This window comes from Pinus tabuliformis, chromosome 2_1 (assembly GCF_031772625.1).
Source record: "Pinus tabuliformis cultivar Carrire ecotype Pingquan chromosome 2_1, CPIR1, whole genome shotgun sequence".
Classification (NCBI taxonomy): Eukaryota; Viridiplantae; Streptophyta; class Pinopsida; order Pinales; family Pinaceae; genus Pinus; species Pinus tabuliformis.
In genome coordinates, this window is record NC_142299.1 from 551,516,841 (window position 1) to 551,537,072 (window position 20,232).

Sequence of the window (20,232 nt, forward strand, 5' to 3'; positions counted from 1 at the left end):
TGCTCCAGTAAGAACCACAAGCCCCCAAAGCTCCTAGAGCTCAATGTATACAACATGCAGGACCCTTGTACAAGGGGCTCTTGACGACTCCAAGTCGTTCGGGAAAATCACAAATTTGATCTTTCTCCCGAGGCTTAGACAAAGTGTAGCGACCTGTACATCATCTCATAGCGATGGAGCTTCCCTGCTCATAGACTTACCATATCCCAGATAAGGTAGTATCTGATGTCTATCTGCTGGAGCAATCGTCGAATACGAGATTCCTCAATAATCAAATCCCACCTCTGGTTGTCACAGAGAATCACAGTGGTACAAACAGCTCACTTGAAGAGCTTCCCCAACCAGGCAGCTTCATACGAGATCATACTCGTAGATATGTATCCGGTCTCAGCGGTGCTTATAACAACCGACTTCTACTTCCTACTCATCCATGATATCGAAGCAGAATCCAAAGAGAAACAGCACTAAGAAGTGCTCTAATGATCCTCCACACTGCCTGCCCAATCAGCATTTGAATAATCATGCAGTTTCATATTTCTGGCAGTGTATCTCAATCCATGAGAGATTGTGCCCCGAAGACATCTCAGAAGATTCTTGGCACCAATCCAGTGAGGTTCAACCAAATATGAGCTCACCATGCTAACTGCAAAACATATGTCCGGATGGAAGTTCACCAAGAACATCAACGTGAATGAGTTTATGAGATTCAAAGGCATTTCCCAAATCTAGTCCGACATCACTACCATATAACTTCTGAAAGTTAAGATCCTCGAGGTAGTCACAGGCTTGCAGTTCACCATTCCACATCTGGAATCCAACTCCCTCTTACTTCTACAAATGAGAGGGTCTGCACCTGTTAGAAGTAGGTCGTCCTCATAAGGTGCTAGTATGAGAGGTTTATCATCCACAACCTTCAGATGGTTTGGATCTGTTTCACTCCTACTGAATCTCAGCTTTATCAGACAGCTATCGATCCTCTCATACTATGCCCGGGAGTGTTTTGCTTCAAGCCATAGAGAACTTTCTTCCACCTGCATATGCGAGATTCCTGATTATCAATCTCAGACCCCTTAGGTTGTTCCAGACCTGTGGACCTGCTACATGAGGGGAATGGTCCCCTTGTAAGATTTTCCTTTGGTACATCTCAGACATGTACTTTCATGCTCCTTTTGAATTCAAGCATCCCTGTCACCATCTAACTCATAGACCTTCAATGCTACGTGACAATGGACATGGTCCCCAGTGGACTTCCTGCAATTTGATACAACCCTGAACTCAAAAACATCTTTGAAAATTCTATTTCCAAACACGTACCTTTCCATCGATGAGTGCCACCCTGAAACCTTTGACTTCCATTTCCGAGATGGACACCAGGTTCTTCTTGCGATCAAGTACATAAAAGTGATTCGGGTTCCTTGCTTTCTTTGAAGAGTCGACCATTTCCTTGATGACCTGCATTACCTTCGGACACTCCTTCGCATAATGGCCGAACTTATTGCAACCAAGGCATCCGCCTTTCCTTCCACCCTTAGATCCGAACTTCCCAATGAAGTGATCTTTAGATGGGCCATCAGAAACTTCCGCTACGCCATTTTGATAATATGTTCTGCTTCAACTTCACCCTTTGTGAACTTAGAAGAGAGATGTGGAACCCATTGATCCTTTTGTCTTGTCCCTATTGTCTTTGGTGATTGCTCTTTCACTCTTGCTTGGGCATTGTCTTCACCTCAGCTTTGATACCATGTTAATTTTAGGTATGTTCTATGCTAGAGCAATTTATTTCAATTTCTTTTCCACATTAGCAATCACATCAGCATAAAGTAAACTGCAGATAGAATATAAATATAAATCGCAGAAGACAAGCCAAGACAAGAGGACACAAGATGTGGCGCTAGCCAGGGACAAACCCCAATGTGGGGAAACCCTTGATCAATTCTTCTTTTATGTTCTTCAAAGTTTAGCAAAGAAAGTGAGAGAGATAGTACATTTACAATAGAAGTCAATCACTTTTGACTTTTGATATCGGCATGAGATCAGTTGAAGACATATTGCTGCAACTGATTCTCTAAGGTGACTCGTTCACCTATCATAGTGCTGCATCTCGTCTATTTGCTGCACATTACCGTGTGACACCTTGTTGTACTGTCACATGTGTTGAACCATGATGATTGCGCTGCTCTCATCTTCATGTTGCTCATCATGCTGCATCTTCCATGGTCTTATTCATCATCAAGCTACCCATGCTCATGATCTCATTCATCATTATGCTGCCCATGCTCATATCATCATGCATCATTATGCTGCCCATGCTCATATCATCATGCTGTTTATTATGCTGCCCATGATCTCATACATCATGCTGCCTTCCTTCGGAGACAGATGCTCCGGCTGTTTCAGCACTTCCCAGTAGTTCCGGCTTTTCCGGCAATTCCGACTTTTCTGACAGTTCTGGCATTTCCGGCTTTTCCGATATTTCCGGCTTTTCCGGTGTTTCCGGGTTTTCCAGCAGTTCCTGCTTTTCCAGCTTTTCTAGCTTTTCTGGCTTTTCCGGTAGTTCCAACTTTTCTGGCTATTCTGGCTTTTCCAGTAATTCCGGCTTTTCCGGCTTTTCCTTAGGATCTCTCCTCCTACTAAAACCCAAATACAAGTAGAGAGAGATCCAAGTGTGTGTAGAAATGACTTGAAGTCCTCTTCTATTTATACTAAAACGTAGAGGTTGAATAGACATGACTGTTGGGCTTCTGAGCCTACATAAGTTGTTGGCCAACTTAACAATTTGTCCATAACATAAATAAATTCATAACTTCATAAATACTTATCGGAATCGGATGGTCTTTAGATCAATCCTACACCTCTCAATGAGAGGGATCCAATAAAAATATCAACTGCCATAAATAATATGACCCACATGGAGTTTGGTCCTAGTTGCCAATTTTAACAGAGGGTAATCTATATATGCTAAAATAACCTATACAAGCCCTAGTTCAAGAAGATGATAACCTATGTGAGTTATGGCATAGGAGGATGGGTCACTTGCATCACATTGCTTTACTGATATTGAGGGAGCAATTGGGGGCATGCAAGGGATGTGCGCTTAGCAAGGATGCCAAGGTTGCTTTTCCTAATAGCGAGAGAAAGTCCAAGGGAAATTAGATCTAGTACATACGAATGTGTGTGGTCCAAATGTTAGTTGCATTGATGAAGGGTTTTAGTAACTATGTGACTTTCATCAATGATTTCTACAGTAGTACATGGATCTACAAGGACCAAGGTTAAGGTCTTCAATCGCTTCCAGGAGTTTAAGGCTCCTATGGAGAATCAGATAGGGAGGAACATCAGAGTTTTGAGGCCGAATAATAAGTAGTGAGTATACCTCCAACAACTTCAAGAATTTTTGCAAGGAAGAAGGAAATAAGAGGGGGCTGACAGTGCCTTACAACCCACAACAAACTGAGTTTACTGAGAGGAAGAATAAGGCCCTACTTGGAGCTACAGAGGCAATGATTCATGGCGAAGATCTACTAATGTTCTTTTGGGCGGAGGCATGCAATACAACAGTGTATGTGCAAAAGAGGAATCCTCATAAGGTCTTTGAGATAAGACTCCAAAGGAGGCTTTCTTTGGAATGAAGGTGGAGATTGGCCACTCTTGCGTTTTCGGTTGTCTAATATATGTTCATTTACCAATGGAGAAGAGGACAAATCTAGAGCCCTCAGCAAAGAAGGGTATCTTTGTGGGGTATAGCGAGACCTCAAAGGCATAGAGAATTTTCATTCCAGGGCAGAGGAAGACCATAGTGAGCAGGTATGTTAGATTCGAGGAGAACTTGGCATCTAGGAACTCCCATGAGATGCCATCAATAGTGATAGAGGGCAAGGAGTAGGAGGCTCTGAAGGTAGAGCAGCATGTAGAGGCTTCTAGTTCAGGGAGTGAACCTTCAGGTGGGGAGGAGTCAAAAGCTCCTTCCAATTCTGTCAGGAGGTCCATGTGGTTTGAGCAAAACATTAAGGGATGCTCAAGAGCATGTGGAGGCTCCTAGGAGTCAAAAGCTCCTTCCAATTCTGTCAGGAGGTCCATGTGGTTTGAGCAAAACATTGAGGGATGCTCAAGAGCATGTGGAGGCTCCTAGGAGTAAATTCAAGGACATTAGGCCTTAGAAGAAGTTTCCAAACTACATGGCATCGATGAGCAACATCCTTGAAGAGGCAACAAACCAAGATGGTTGGAGGAGATCCATAGTAGAGGATGATGCATAGGATATTATGCCAGGACCAAAGGGGAAGCCTATTCCAAGTGGTTCTTCAGGAAGTACCTCCCTCACTAAGAGGGAGTGTTGATGTTTGTAGCTCCAGCAAGTATTTTTGCACAGGCCTAGGCGTCTAGGAATGCAAAAGTCATCCAAAGTCTCTTTAGGATACTTGCTCAATTATTAAGTTCTTTTTGTAATTTAGCCAAACCCTATCTTAGGAAAAGCACATAATTCATTATATTGGCTATTGAGCTAAAGAAACTACGGAAAAGTAAAATATTTACTTTAGTGAATATGTTTTAATCTCAACCGTTGATCTCAAGTGGTTTAGAATTTAATCCTAGCCATCCATCACTTTGGAGATTAGGGTTAGGGATCTAGCTCAGAAAGAAATTATAAAAGCAAGGCTAAGAAGAGGAGAAGACATAACAATGAATGAGCACAAGACTTGAGAGGAGATCTCAGTGATTGGGTGGAGAAAGAGTCTCATCCATGTGTTCCAGGTCTGAGGAAGGTGCAAGGGTGTACAAAGGAGACCCATATCAGCCAAGTAGATATAATCCAAATCTAGGGTTTGATCAGTAGGAGAAGATCCAGGATATTTTGTATTCGTAAATTCCTCAAAGGGGCATTTTCCAAGGTAGGGAGCCCAAGTAGGTTCTAATATTATATCATTGAGTAACTTATATGATTGGGTAGAAAATTTATGTGTAATGTGCAGGTGGGAGGTTTGTTGTTTTATTTGCTTTTGTTGAATAATTTATGTTGTGCTTTTATTCAGTAGATCTGTAATATGCTAGGAATTAAATAGCCAAGTTAGTGAGTCTAAGGAAAATTTAACACCAACCTAGCACTTTGCACTTTTAAGGCCATTGTCTTGGCCTACCCTAAAGGACATGCCCAAGTTTGGTGCTTGGAGGCATCTTGACTTCTCCAATCAATGGCCATATCTCTTGACCATCTGCCCCTTGTTATACAATCTATATAATAGCCCACCTCTTACTGTCTAAATAAGACTTTAATCAAGCCACCCGAGAGGACATTTACACACGGTGCATCCATGCCACTTGGATCACCCCTTTGCAGAGCCTCGACCCAAAGATGGCTTTCTATTTGGTGTACCTTTTGAAACTGAAAGATGGCATTATCACCCACCCTTCATACGCATGGAGACACTACATATATGCACTCATAATCCCCCTAGGTTAAGTTTGGGTGGGTTCCCATCAAGTCCAAGTGGGGACTAATCACCACATCCCATGTTGAGACAAGACTTGCCAACGTTGCAACCTAGAAGCCCCTTTTACTTTAAGATCAAAGGTTGTTATTACTACCTTTTTCAAGATTCCAAGGGCTCCCTCCCCACTTTCATTTGCTAACTAAACCAAAGACACCTTGCTCCCTTCATGGGAGAAGTGCTCATACATAGATCTCAATATTTTATCATCCTATCTCAACCTAAGACTTCTAGGAGGATCACTTCATACTCCTAGCTTGCCTCAACTAATCAAAGCAACGAGCAACAAACAAAGGCCTAGAATACTTCAAACCCTAGATTGGGGAAGCCTTGAATCCCTTCTCAACCTTCCCCCTAGTGACCAACTAACATCTTCGACACCATGAGGAGATGTCATTCCAGGCCACATATCATGCACCACCAAGAGCACAGATAAATTAATACTAGACAAGCCCCAACTAATCATCAAACTACCCTTCAACCTCAGTGAACGAACCAAGGCTCTCTGAAGAGCTTATTCCCCATGGCCTTTGATGGTAAGAGAGTAGGTTCCCTCAATCTTACGTTGCCCTGAAATCATATGATTGGGTCCCCTAAGCCCCAATCACTCCTCAAAGGATATCACATTGACGCCCTCTCTTGCCACAAGCCGACGAGTCCAAAAAGCGTCTCTCTTTCTCCCCACCAAAATTCCAAATCTCTAGCATTATTATTGTATCATTGTACTTACACTATCTTATCATTTTGCCAGACTATTAATTTATAGCTTTTGTTTTTGCCAAGCACTTAGTTCTTTATCATTTTGCTTTTAGCATTGATATAGGAGTTGCTTAATTTATAGCTTTTGTTTTTGCCAAGCACTTAGTTCTTTATCATTTTGCTTTTAGCATTGATATAGGTGTTGCTTTTGCACTCCGATATAGTATTTTACACTAATTCTACTTTTTAGTTCCATTGATCTACTTTTGAGGTCAATGATGGACATTACTAAAATTATCTTGTCTTATCTATCTCCTTTGGGTGCACCTTCCAAATCCCCTAGCTAATTCCTGGCAAAAGATACAGGATCTGAAAATAGAAAACTTATTTGACCAATGAAATGCTCTTTGAGTAATTGCCTCGATTCAGAATCATTTTTATTTTTCTATCCGAGAACTAATAGGAAATAGATACATTACATGGGGAAAGCCGTGTGCAATGAGAATTGCAAGCACGGTTTGGGGAGAGATTTCTCGCTCTTACTGATACTGAAGAGCAGATCATCCACTCCATCCGACGAGCTCCGGGTTCGAGTCCCGGGCAACCCGGATCAAATTTCTGATAGGTACCTCTGTGCACTTATTCTGGTTCTGGATCTAATCAAGTTTTTTTTTAATATTTGTTTCTATTCACAGGGAACGAACTATCGCACTACGGGTTCTCCAGAAAGGTGATAAATAATTGATATTCCACTCATATAAATTTATTAATAATTTGGTTCCAGAATTGCGTTGCACTTCGTTATAGCGAAAAAAAAAAAAAATACTTATTCGATCCTATCTGTTCTCATTCCAATTGATCTTCCATTTCTGGAACCAGGAATAAATAATTTGATGGAGTATCTAACCACAGATAGATCTATAGAGTGTGGAATATATCTAAAAAAGATAGAGTCTATCTAAAATACCTCTATATTCTATCCATATAGTATAGATTCAGTATCTATCCCGTTGGGATAGATATTTAAATTCCATCCCGGATATTGGTTGACATTGATACATGGATCATATTATACTGTAAAATAACAAGCCTTATGCTTGGGAGCCTCTGATGATTTTATAAACGAAGTTCTGACCATGACCGCAATTATAGAAAGACGCGAAAGCGCAAATTTATGGAGTCGCTTCTGCGACTGGATCACTAGCACTGAAAACCGTCTTTACATTGGATGGTTCGGCGTCTTGATGATCCCTACCCTATTGACCGCAACCTCTGTATTCATTATTGCTTTCATCGCAGCTCCTCCAGTAGATATTGATGGTATTCGTGAACCTGTTTCTGGTTCTCTTCTTTATGGAAACAATATTATCTCCGGTGCCATTATTCCTACCTCTGCAGCTATCGGTTTGCACTTCTATCCCATCTGGGAAGCAGCTTCCGTCGATGAATGGCTATACAACGGGGGTCCTTACGAGCTAATCGTTCTACACTTCCTACTTGGTGTAGCTTGCTATATGGGTCGTGAGTGGGAGCTTAGCTTCCGTCTAGGTATGCGTCCTTGGATTGCTGTTGCATACTCAGCTCCTGTTGCAGCTGCTACTGCCGTTTTCTTGATCTACCCTATTGGTCAAGGAAGCTTCTCTGACGGTATGCCTCTAGGAATCTCTGGTACTTTCAATTTCATGATTGTATTCCAGGCTGAGCACAATATCCTTATGCATCCATTCCACATGTTGGGTGTAGCTGGCGTATTCGGCGGCTCTCTATTCAGTGCTATGCATGGTTCTTTGGTAACTTCCAGTTTGATCAGGGAAACTACTGAGAATCAGTCCGCAAATGCAGGTTACAAATTTGGTCAGGAGGAAGAAACCTACAATATTGTGGCTGCTCACGGTTATTTCGGCCGATTGATCTTCCAATATGCTAGTTTCAACAACTCCCGTTCTTTACATTTCTTCTTAGCTGCTTGGCCCGTAGCAGGTATCTGGTTTACCGCTCTAGGCATAAGCACTATGGCTTTCTCTCCATCTCTCACTTCCAACCCCTCTTTTTTCACGAGAAATTCCAAAGCCCAAGCATTAGCACTAGTCTATTTTCACTCCAACCAGTTCTTGTACTCTATATATCTTAAAATCTTAAGGATTCCCCTTTAAAGCTGAAAAAGCAGTAGCATTAAAGAGAGGGGAATGCAACTGTGGTGACAATGGGTAGAATTCCTAAGTAACTCCAGGCCTATTCTGTTGTTCAGGTACTTGAATATTGTAAAGTACAGTTTTGGGAGCCAACACTAAGCATGTTGTCTAGCTTTACAACTGGGGAAGCCTATGGACTGCTTATCTAATTGAGTGAGTTTCAATGAAAGGAAAATTCAGAATCTGTTTTTATAAGTATATAATACGAAGATGTTTGCATGCATGTTTTTGAGTTGTTAGCATAACCACATAAAAATGAAGGAGTTTGCATCCTACTTATTATGAGGTAAGGTAACATAACTTCGTGCTTTTTAGAGTACCCATGTTCTCACCCTTTTGGCTAGCTATGCTTTAATGTTAGTTCTTTAAATTCAGATTTACAAGTAGGTTCTCTTTTACCGTTCCCTTTGCTGGGCAATGCGTTGTGCACTAAATCCATTTATAACTGTTACTGCATATTGAGCTCTAGTGCCCGTAAACCTATTGTGGTCATTGAGTTTTAGTTTCAATTTCACCATGGCTAAGGAAGTCCACAAATCCACTAAATTTCAATCATTCAAATCAAAAATGCATGTTCAAGGGTAAAGAAAGGTAAGAAAGGTAGTCAATACCTGATGATCAAGAATCTTCACCAGCACCAGAAAAAAATCATTGTCAACATCCCTGGTATCCTTCCCCAGGATCACCACATCCTTCTTCATCCTAGTTATCTTTAGATCCAAATCAGTGCAATTCTCGACAAACCACCCTTCCTTAAAAAGCTTAACACACTGATCACTCAACTGAAAGGCCTCGAAATGGACATCAGCGCCACCTTCGTCGTTCACCTCCAACTTCACTAAAGCAGTAAACCATTCCTTCAATTCGCTCTCGGCATGGAGCTCCGCAGCCTGCCGAATCTCCGCATTTGAGAGCGTATAATCCTTCTTTCCCTGAGTGATGGTCTGCGTGAAAATGAACCCAACTCTCCTCATCCCCAGCCCAATGGCAATGGCCTCCACCTGCTTCTCCTCTTCTGGATCTCTGAACAGGAGCAAGCTGTCCTCAGTCCCCTGCTGGGGGGGCTCATAGATGAAATCTACAGCAACATCACCACCCTCATTCACTGTCCCATACATAAACCCTCCCCTCTTTATAGCAAATGCCAAATTTTCATTCACATACTGCTGAAAGGCATTGGCAGCGTCTCTGTCAAATGAAGCAGAGCCACAGTGGGGTTTATCCTGGCGCTCAATTCTCACTTGCCTGGCAATCAGGTCATCCATGGTCATCTTTTTGCCGAAGCTCCCGGAAGGGTTTACGGTTTTCTGGGGTCCGGCTATGGACCTCTCGCCCTCGTATGAGAGGAAAACTATGTGACCGTGGTCTATACCCAATGAAGAAAGGAGCAATTTGGGGTCCTCCATATCCTTAAACTGTTGGATATTTCCGCCCTTGGCCAGCAATAGGTTCTGACTGGTGGAGAGGATTTGGCTGGAAATTGGGACTTGGAGTTGGGATTGAATGAGAGATTTCAAATCCCCCACAGTGGGATTCGGCTTGTCTACCTTCACTCTCTCCAATCCATCCCTACTTCGTACTCTTATCAACATTTTCAACTAGAAAAACCAGAAAAATTGTAGGAGAAACGAGGTTTCTACGCACCTTGCGCCGAGAATTACATGTATCAGCTGTCCTGTGACTGCAATTGAAGCATTAAATTCATTCAATAAAATAACGCAGTTGTAAATATACTCTGTCCTGCGTGGAACCAAAGCTGACCACTGCATCTATAGTTCGGAAAAAAGTATGTCATTTGACGGGAACAATAACAGGAACTGTCCGGTTGCGACATTGTATGTGGTGCGTGGACTCGGAAAGATTTTAGTTATGACGGCAATACATGTTAGTGTCAATTTGCAGATCTTTATTTGATATGAATATAATTAGGGAAACGATGTGCTTTTTATGACGTGAGTGGTAAGCAATGTGCATCTTGAATGATGTAAGTCGCAGAATATATTAGTGTATATGTCATTTGATGGTGTGCACGTATATATTACGAAATTGTGATATAAAATGATTAACATCGTAGAATATACCACTGTGTATATAACTTGATAATTTGTGTATTTTATTAATTAATTAAAAAAATGCAAATAAATACTATTTATGATTCAAAATATTAAAAAATGAGAATCAGCAATTGTAGCGTGTTATTTTGCTTTTCAAGTTTCAAAAACTTACAAAAATAAGGGGTTAAACAGTAAGGATCCCCGTATGCAGCTTTAAAGTAAGATATTGTCATGTACTCTCAGCAAGGAGAAGTTTTTTAGTGGGAGATTTCAATGCTAGAAGAGCAAGTAATCAAGTTAGTATTCTTTGTTGCAAAGAGGATTACAATCCTATTTGGCTCACTGAAGAGGAGAATCTCCAATGGGTGAGGTGTTCAGAAGATGACAAAGTTAGCAATCATTTTGTAGAGGAGTTGCTTACACTGTGTGGGGCTTTCAACTTAATTATTTACAATGGTCTAGAAAGATAGAAAAGGTCTGAGAACTTCACTTGCAACACATGCAATGGGGCAAGTGTCATTGACTATGTGATGTGTTCACAAAGCTTGATAGAAAAGATAGACGAAGTTAAGATTGGAGAGCATATTTGGGACTTAAAATCAAACCATAACCCAATTTATATAAAGTTATCATGGTTAGAAGAAAGACGGCATGAGAGGAAAACCCAATGCTTTTAGCAATCACTATCAAGGGACAAAATTCTTCTAACACAAGAAAATTGTACTACCTTCGAGACAATGTTAGAGAGATTAATTCAGAAGGAGAAAACTGGTTTCAAAAGTTTCAACAGTCATGAGTTAACAAATATAATTCAAAGTGCACTTGAGAAGTGCAAAAGAGCAAAAAATAGGAATTCATAATCAAATTGTTTTCATGTAAATGCTTGGTTTGATGAGGAATGCAAAATGGCAAGGAGAATATGAATGTAAAGTTATTTAAGCAGATACTCAAAAGGAAAAAAGATGAGTTCATGCAAACAAGGCGAGAAGAGTTAATATATCTACGCAAGAATAATCCAAAGCTTTCCTGGCAGGAACTTCAACCAAGGAAGAAGCAAATTGAAAATAATATTACAACCAATCAATGGTTTGAATATGCAAGGCAACTCTATGAGAAAGAATTTGAGGCGAAGCCTCCCCCTAGGATCAACACAACTTCAAATCTCTTCACGTTACAAGAGGTGGAGATTGGAATTAAGAAGCTGAAAACAGGAAAGGCAAAGGACTTGGTTGAACTTCAAGCAGAGTATCTAAAATGGGAAATGAACACTCTTGCACCGCACATCATGGAAATATTCAACAACATCATTCAACAAGGATTCCCAAGATACTAGACAACTAGCCTAGCAATACCCCTTTTTAAAAGTGGAGGCATTAATAATCCTTCCAACTATAGAACCATTATGATCAATCCTTTGTTTGCAAAGTGTTTCGACAGCATGGTAGAAAATAGAATTAGTAAGTGGGCAGAAGTAAAAGAAAAGAGGGCAAGAGGACAAGCAAGTTTTAGGCCAAAGCATTCTACATTGGATCATGGTATCATGTTGAAACGCATTGTTGAAAAGGTTTGGGAGGACAAAGAAGAAGTATTTTATTGCTTTGTTGACTTCAAAAAGACATTTGAAGCAGTCCCTAGAGATAAGTTGCGGCGTAGAATGGAAGAACTTGAAATTCCTTTGCATTATAGAGTTGATGTCCATAGACTTTATGAAGAGGTGAAAGTCAAAAATTAGAACCTCGACAAGTATTTCAGAAAGCTTTAGAAGTGACATTAGAGTGAAACAAGGTTGCCCTTTATCCCCTACTCTTTTTGGTTTATATATTGATAAACTGGAAGAGTGACTAAATTTGCAAGGTGGAGATGGTGTCGTTTGGGGGAGTTTATGCTAAAGCTTCTTTTATATGCTGATGATATTATATTGATTTCTAAATCGACCCATGGATTGCAAATGCACCTATATGCCCTTGAGCATTTTTGTAGAGCAGTGGGGAGGCAAGTCAATACTAGCAAGACCAAAATAATGATTTTCTCTTATAAAAGGAAGCAGAGCCAACATACTTTCTTCTTTGAAGGCAACATTCTTAAAGAAGTAAATGAGTACAAGTACCTCGAGATTGATTTCAACAACAAACTTAATTGTGAGGACTGCAGAAAGAAGAGAACTTAAGGAGGGTGGAAAGCATTATATGTTCTTCAAAACAGATGTAGAGAGGCAGAGTTATGGGATCGGAAAACGATTAAAGTGCTTTTTGGACTCCTAGTTTGTCCACTGATGCTATATGGGTATGAATTGTGGGCTAGCAACACCCACATCTCAAAATGGAAGCAAATTGAGAAAATCCAAAAGCATTTGATCATGAGCAATTTCAAAATAAAAAGTTTGATACCTTATGAGATAATGTTGAGTGAAATGGGAGCAACTCCCATCGAAGCAATTGCTATGGTGCGGATCATAAGATATCTAAAAGGAATTGAGCAAATGGGAGTAGGTAGATGGCCTAATTCTATCTTCAATGAAGGCATGAGTGAAAGAAAGAAAACATGGATGAAACGAAACTACACATCGATGCAAAAATGGAATATCTACCTCAATGCTTGTCCCACAAATAGCAAGGAGCTAAAGAATTTTGTTATTGAGAAGTTTCATAAAAGGGTATGGGGAAAAGAGTTGGGTAGAAAGAAGAAGTACTACATTGAGGAATTCAACCCTATGTGTGATCTACAACAAAAAGAGTTCATTGGAGCTAGCATTGTGTGGAGGGAAAAGGTTCTTATTTCTCAATTAAGGACCAAATTGCATCAACTCTGGTATGAAACAGGATGGTGGAAAAGGCCTAAAGAAGCTTGGGAAGAACGGGTGTGTACATTTTACACGTCTGGGGTAGTGGAATCGAAAAAACATTTCATTTTGGAATGTGATGCATTCAAATACATCAGAGGAAGTTATGGGAATATGTTAGCATCAATTTCTTGCCATTGTCTTTTCAGCAAGGGGATTGTTGGAAGATTGGGTCAGTTCATCATCAATTTGAATAAGAAAAGGATTGAATTGCAAAAGGCGAAAAACAGGGAACTAATGGTCTCATAGACTATTTTTAGTCTCGTGGACCTTAAAATATCATTTAATTTAATTTGTCATATGAAAATTTTCAATTGGAGTTATCTAGTTGATTGGGGGCAGAATTATTGTTATCTTTTTTGTTGGGTTCAACTCTTTGTAACAAACATCATCATGAAAAATATTATTATAATAATTATTTCGGAATACACTTTTTGTTGAATATGCAAATCGAATAATATATTTATATATATATCACACAACGTATATCAAGCCAGGGTTTATAATATTCTTCATTTTGTTTTTGCTCAAAAATTTAAAAAGATATAAAAAGTAAAGGAGTTGTCTATTGAGGCCATAATTTCCCCGGACAATGTCAGAATCTCGTAAAAAAAATTCAAGAAATCCAATCTTGGGAGTGTTTGTATTATTTTTTTTATGGTGAAGATGGAACCATCGCGAATCTTTGGGGCACCCAAAATCCTAAAGCTTGACAACTGTAAACAGGATTTCCAAAAAATTCTACCAAATTTTTTCCAAAATCCTACAAGAATTCCCATTGTTTTTCCAGCGAAATTGTGGCCTCGTTAGAATACGGCAAAAGTAAAACATACAATAACAAAATTACTCATTGCATATCATTGAGCATTTTTTTCACCAGAAAAAACCAACAGTATTATATTAGATATAACAGATCGTTTACATAAATCATAGTTCACATGTCCACCCACAACCAGACGGAAATGTCTTGTGGAAGAAAATTACATCAAAATAGCCTCCAAAGAGAAAGAACGTATCATGTTGTAGCAGCTACAACACCCTCCAAAATTTTGGCTTGCACTCAATTCTCGAAGCCTTCCTTGGTTTTTCTTTGATGGTTGCAGACACTCGAGCTCATCCCATGAGCTCCTTCAAAGTTTTTTTTTTTACCCTTTTGCATGTGTGGTCAGCTGTCGGCTTTTGGCATATTGACTACTTTACCATGTTTGCAATCTTTTTCTAGTGATTTCGAGGGTTTGTCTTTGTGTGTTTGACTTGACCTAGCTATGTAAACATCGGTCGCACTCATACAGAAATTTGTAAGCAATATCGCATAAGTCTCGTCATGGTCGTCCAAAGGTCTATCCCAAGTGTCGCACTTATCGCTTTTAGCTCTAGACAATCTCACAGAGGGCAATGCTTTGTCTTGTTGTCCCGGTGGTCAATTTTGTCATGTTGTCGAAGTATGCTAAGTGTGTGATCACAATGTCGAGTCCTCACAGGTACACTTGCTTCCCACACTTAGCCATTTTCCTGAAAATCCTTCTAACCGTACAACCCCCCTCTCACCGAACCCCGACTAGGTTGCACTGCACAGTCTTAGCCCTCAGTGATGTTGCTCTGCTGCCTCGAACTACGCAGTGCTTGAGGTTTTCCTCCAAGATAGTTGCACTCCACATTCCCAGAAGTGAGCAACCTACCTTCCTTCCCAGAGTTGCGTAGAAACTACCTCAGATCCCAACTTGAACTGCGCACTTCGCGAGATCAATCATCAAGCCTCCTTCTTGGCTACTAGAACCAATGATGGAATTTGACCAGCATTTTACCCGTCATAGGGAATTTTGCATGTATTTGACTGTTGGAATTTATGGATGCCCATTTTTTATGAAGTGCACGAAATGGTGGAAGATGTATTTTTGTCATTTAATTTTTTTTTCCAAAACATTCTTACACCCCTTTATTTTCCATCGTTTCGCCATTGAATTAAAGATTGTAAGGGAAAGTTATCTTTTCTTGACAAGTCTGCAACCACAATCCATCTTGGCATCTTATTTTTTGTTACCCTTTTACATAAAGTACACCGCGACACCGGCTTCCTTTTACAGAAAGTATGCCAAATTTCAATTAGCGTCAGTGGCTAGTAGCCAATAAGCATCTTAAATTACAGATCGCATTATCTGGATTCAAATTAGGAATGGTAACTTTCCAGATTTTATATAAACTAATTTTCACAGCAATCACCTTCAAATCCTTAGAGTAGTGCAATGTGTGGCCCAACCAAGCTAAAGGTTAAGGTCAAGATAAGTCGGAACCCTTGGTGCAGAGCCAACCCCTTAAAATGCTCACATTTACAGGTCCAGCAGATGGCTCAATGATCAAATTCATGAGGATTTTGTATATGTAAATTGTATGCCTCTTTCTCTTTATAGACTTTTTTTGTAATTTGTGTTGCCCTTCTTTGAAGATATCAAATTTTTGGGTTGTATTTCTTCTTGGAAAACCTTTTATTCAATTAGTACAACTTTATAAGTGGAAAATAAATAACTCTTCTCAATTTGGTTTAGTGGATATTTGTGTTTTTTTAAAGGGTTGATAGCTTGGCTTATTGAATATTTGGATAGATAACTTGGTTTGTTGAATGGATCAAAGATATCATTTCCCTTTTCATGGGATGGGTTACATATCATTATTTTTTAACTCTATATAATGGTTTAGCTGAATATATGCATTATTTCATTCATCATGTTTTCCTTTTAGACGTTGTTGCTCTATTCGTTTCCTTGTTATGGATAGAGAAGGGCCAACGATGTAATATAACACACATGCTTGCTCATGAAGGAATCCATAAATGCTCTAACTTTTGTTTTCTAATTAAATTCTGGAGTCACGACAAGTCGTCCAAGTGGGGAATAAAAGGAGATGGCATTGCAGTTAATGGCAGCAAAGAGGTTTCGAGATGATTAGGCCCATATGTCTATGCCGCCATGTGGAAGAGCACGATGAGCATCAAGACTGTATAGGAATCAAGAAATGGAAACTGCATAGAAAGTTAGCTCTAACCTTACATGAACAGGTACATGCCTTAATTTACCACCCATGCAAAGATTCCATTTTATGGAGGTTGCAGACAATTGTATTATTTATTGTTGACATGATGTAATATCAACCTCAAGGTGTTGAAAGTTATATATTTCTCTGCAACTAGGGCTTATAAATAGTTGATTCTATGAACGCGCGTTGCGTATCCACACAAGGATTTCTGTGGCGAGTCCCACTGAGTGCGATGATCAAGCATATCACCAAAGGCAGATATTTATGTTAAAAACTCTCGATCTGTCTTTATCAATCATAAAATAAGACAGGTCTGCTAAAGTTGTGGCCTTGGTTAGGCCGAGATTTCTGTTAAAAACTCTTGATATGTATTTATCAATCAGAAAATAAGACAAGCCTGCTAAGGCTGTGACCATGGTTAGGTCGAGATTTCTTTAAAAAATTGTCTCTAAGTCTTATCAATCATACAAGAAGACAGGGTTTCCAAGGTCGTGACCCTGGTTTTGGGGCTATGGATCAGTGATGACTGTACACTTTGGAAAGTAACCGAACATGTGGTTGTGTATCTAATGAATGTACACTTTGAAAAGTAACCGAACATAAATAATGTCACATGATGTTATTATTTATATGAATGACCAACCAAGAAAGTCTATCAATGTTTGACAATTTATGATTGGTTAGATGTCGTATTCCACAGGGATTCTCCACTGTTTAAAATATTTTTCTACCCATATTTATGAATTGTCAAGGCGTATTCAACTTGCCAATGTCCAGCCTTATTATGCCCTGAAACCAAGCCACTGTAGGAGTTCGAGCGTGGAGCTGATTGTTCATTTGTTCCTCTTCCTTTACTCCCCTCTGATAACCTCGTTGAAGCGAGAGATTAAAACAAAATGGAAGACAAGTCTCTGTGAGTTCCCATTCTGGAGAAGAAGGGAGATGGTGGAAGGGATAGTGTTATGATCTTCCAGAAATATAGTGAAGCAAAGGGGGATTTGGAGAAGAGAATTTGTGTTGAGTCGAAGAAGTTATGGCCTTGCCATTATTTAGTCAAACTTTTATTGTTGAAGGGTTAATTTATTAGGAGAACATCACTCTTGAAGGGCAAAACTTTAAACATAATGTTTCTTAACGGGAACCATAAGGACCCAAAACATCAAAAAAAAAGTTGTATGATGGGTAAAGAGAAATCCAAATTCCAACCCTGACTAGAACCCCGCAATGCGCAGAGACCTAAGCCTGCTTTTCCTCCTAGAACTACGCAATGATTTCCTCCCAATGTCTTCCCTCAACCAGGACTCATTGCTCCCAGAAATTGCACATAGTTTTCCCCTATGGTCCTTCTGTTACCCTATATTGTCTTCCCTCAAAAAACTGTGCATAGGTGCCTCCTAGGGTCCCACCTTGCAGCTACCACTGGTGACCTCAATTGCAAATCCTGCCTCCTAGTGGCCACTGCGTAGTTTTTCCTGACAGTGAAGACTGTGCCCCAGAGTTCCTCATCCAATCCTAAGTTGCACTTTGTGCAGTCTCATTGACGAGTATCCTCCCTATCACCTGGAACTGCACAGTGCGCATTTACTGGGCCATCTTCCCAACCTATCATTTGTCACGGGCTCGGACCATGGAAAATAATGCATCATCTTAGACTAGGAGGTTTTGGATTTGATGTCGTCCCGTCATGAGTGAATTGCAGGAATAGGTACACTGTTAGATCATGGCGAGACGATGAGTGGGATGAAAAAGGATCACACATGCTAGAAGACTCACTTACAGCTGGATGGACGAAAGAAGCTCATCAAAGAGCAAGAGAAAGTAACACATGCATGTAACCATCTTACAAGACCAAGTGAACGTAACACATGCATGTAACCATCTTACAAGACCAAGACCATTGAAGACCCCGCAACATCAAGCCATGCGAAGGAGAAGACAAAGCACATCCAAGAACACATCCATCACTCAACAACAACAACAACTTGACATTGCCACCATAGCCAGCTAGTCCATGTCAACAATGTCATGTCAAGTTGTGTCATGAGTTGTCAAGGCCACATCACTACTATGGGCCATATCTGTTGTAACCGAATGTAATGTAAAGTGAAAGTCCAACAGACACACACATGAAGATGAAGAGTCATGTCAGTTGAAAAGTCATAGGAAGTTGAACGATCATGAGGGTAGTCCAAGAGTCACAAGGGTCAAGCATCACCCTTGGCTATATATACCCCTCCCATTGTATGAGCAAGGGCTTTTCACCTTGGCTCCTCCCACATAGCCTAGAGAGTTTTCAGTCAGTTCTTTGAGGAGCGAGGAGTGGCTCCAATGTCCCACTACTAGGACTAGTGATGTATGGTGTACAGATGTGTCTTGGAACTTTTGCTTAATACAGAAGCCTGTTAAGGCTAGCATGTTTTCATGCATGTTTTGTAGATGTTTGTAAGACTATTCTTTTGGCATTTGTAATGCATGTTTGTTTCACCTGTACTAAGATAGTTGAACTACTTCGGTTGTTTTAGTACTTACATTGTTGGGAATGTGTTGTATTGATTATCACTATTGTCTCATCCTTGTGGACTACTTTGCATGATATTACACAAACCTTCCTTGTTTATTGGTTATAACAACTGTCACATCCATGTGGACTACTCTGTTGGATGGTGTACATGTTTTCCCTTGTACTCTAGTTTTAATGACTTCCCCATCCATTGTGGACTATTCCGCTAGATGGTGGACATACTGTTTATGGTTTGCGTGTGTCTCTTCTTGGGTGGTACTACTACCTCTCACTTAGAGGCTCATTTTACTCCCCCCCTTTGCAATAAGAGAACCTAGACACAAGTTACATTACGCACTCAGCAGGCATACTCACCTCACTTTTTGAAGATACCAGCATAACACTCTCATGTGCTAAACAACAAGAGCTAAGGCAAATATCTAAGTAAATGGAAATCGGGCCATTGTACCGGATGGGACTCCTACACCAAACAATGTGAGGTCTAGTTAGGACTTCATACCAGGGAGATCCCCTAAATGTTGGTGGGTCCAGCACCGTCAATATTTCTGGCTCTAGAAGGAGGGCCACCAGTAGTTTATGGTTGATTGTCCCACCAACCCCACTCATCTGTCATCTGGTCAAGGTAGTAACATTGTCTCCCTCTCCCCTACACGCAATTCTGAAGTTGGTAATTTCTCACCTCCCAGACCCAAACGTGAAATTCCATATCATCAAATCTGAGTTGTCCATCCCATCACCAGTCAATTTTCTAAAGTTGTTGGATTGATTTCGAGAGTGTACGCTCTTCCATATTCTCAAAAGAAGCAAAAGCCTACTCCCACAGGAGTAGTAGTTTCATCAGTTAAAGAAGTGATCTTCACCACTCTTGAGGAGCTGCCAGAAGTTGTGGAGAAAGAAGAGGAACCCCCAATTTTTCGAAAGGAAGAAGAAGACAACTTCTTACTCTCAGGCTCAAGTTCCAGTGGAGGAGACGGAGGGGAAGGAAACGAAGGAGTTGGAGAAGAGGAAGAAGAAGCAACAGACTCAAAATAAGAATCATCAGATTCAGAAGAAGAGGACAACATGGATAAACAAATATGGAATGGAGGACTCATGGCCCATTAGCACTTCTGGGTGTCCTGCACAAGATGCCAAGACACGCAGAGAAGCTCTTAACTAAATATGACCCTGACAAAATAGTGAAGGCATAAGATCACTTAGACACGTTCTACCTACATTTGCAGACACTCGAGGTACGTTATGATGATGTTGCTTGTAGATTGTTTCCATGTAACTTGGATGGCAAAGCGGTTGTGTGGTATCATAGCCTTCTGCAAAAATCCATCCAGAATTGGGGAGTGTTCAAGAGAATTTTCCTTAAGAAATTTGCTGAAGACAAGACCCCCGTCATGTTGCTGAAGGAGTTGGGTAG

General features: G+C 40.3%; 1 protein-coding gene across 2 annotated transcripts in view; it reads right to left on the reverse strand.

Moving 5' to 3' along the window:
- Positions 1-10,242, reverse strand: part of LOC149201549 (NPL4-like protein B) — a 108,408-nt gene extending 98,166 nt beyond the window's left edge. Inside the window, exon 1 of one of the 2 annotated variants that reach the window (XM_089402953.1) lies at positions 8,989-10,235. In XM_089402953.1, coding sequence (XP_089259079.1) covers positions 8,989-9,969 — 981 coding nt within the window. In that variant the 5' untranslated portion in view covers positions 9,970-10,235. Of the gene's footprint in view, positions 1-8,988 lie in introns of both variants that reach the window. The other variant, XM_089402954.1, reaches the window with a different exon arrangement.
- Positions 10,243-20,232: the final 9,990 nt, after the last annotated feature.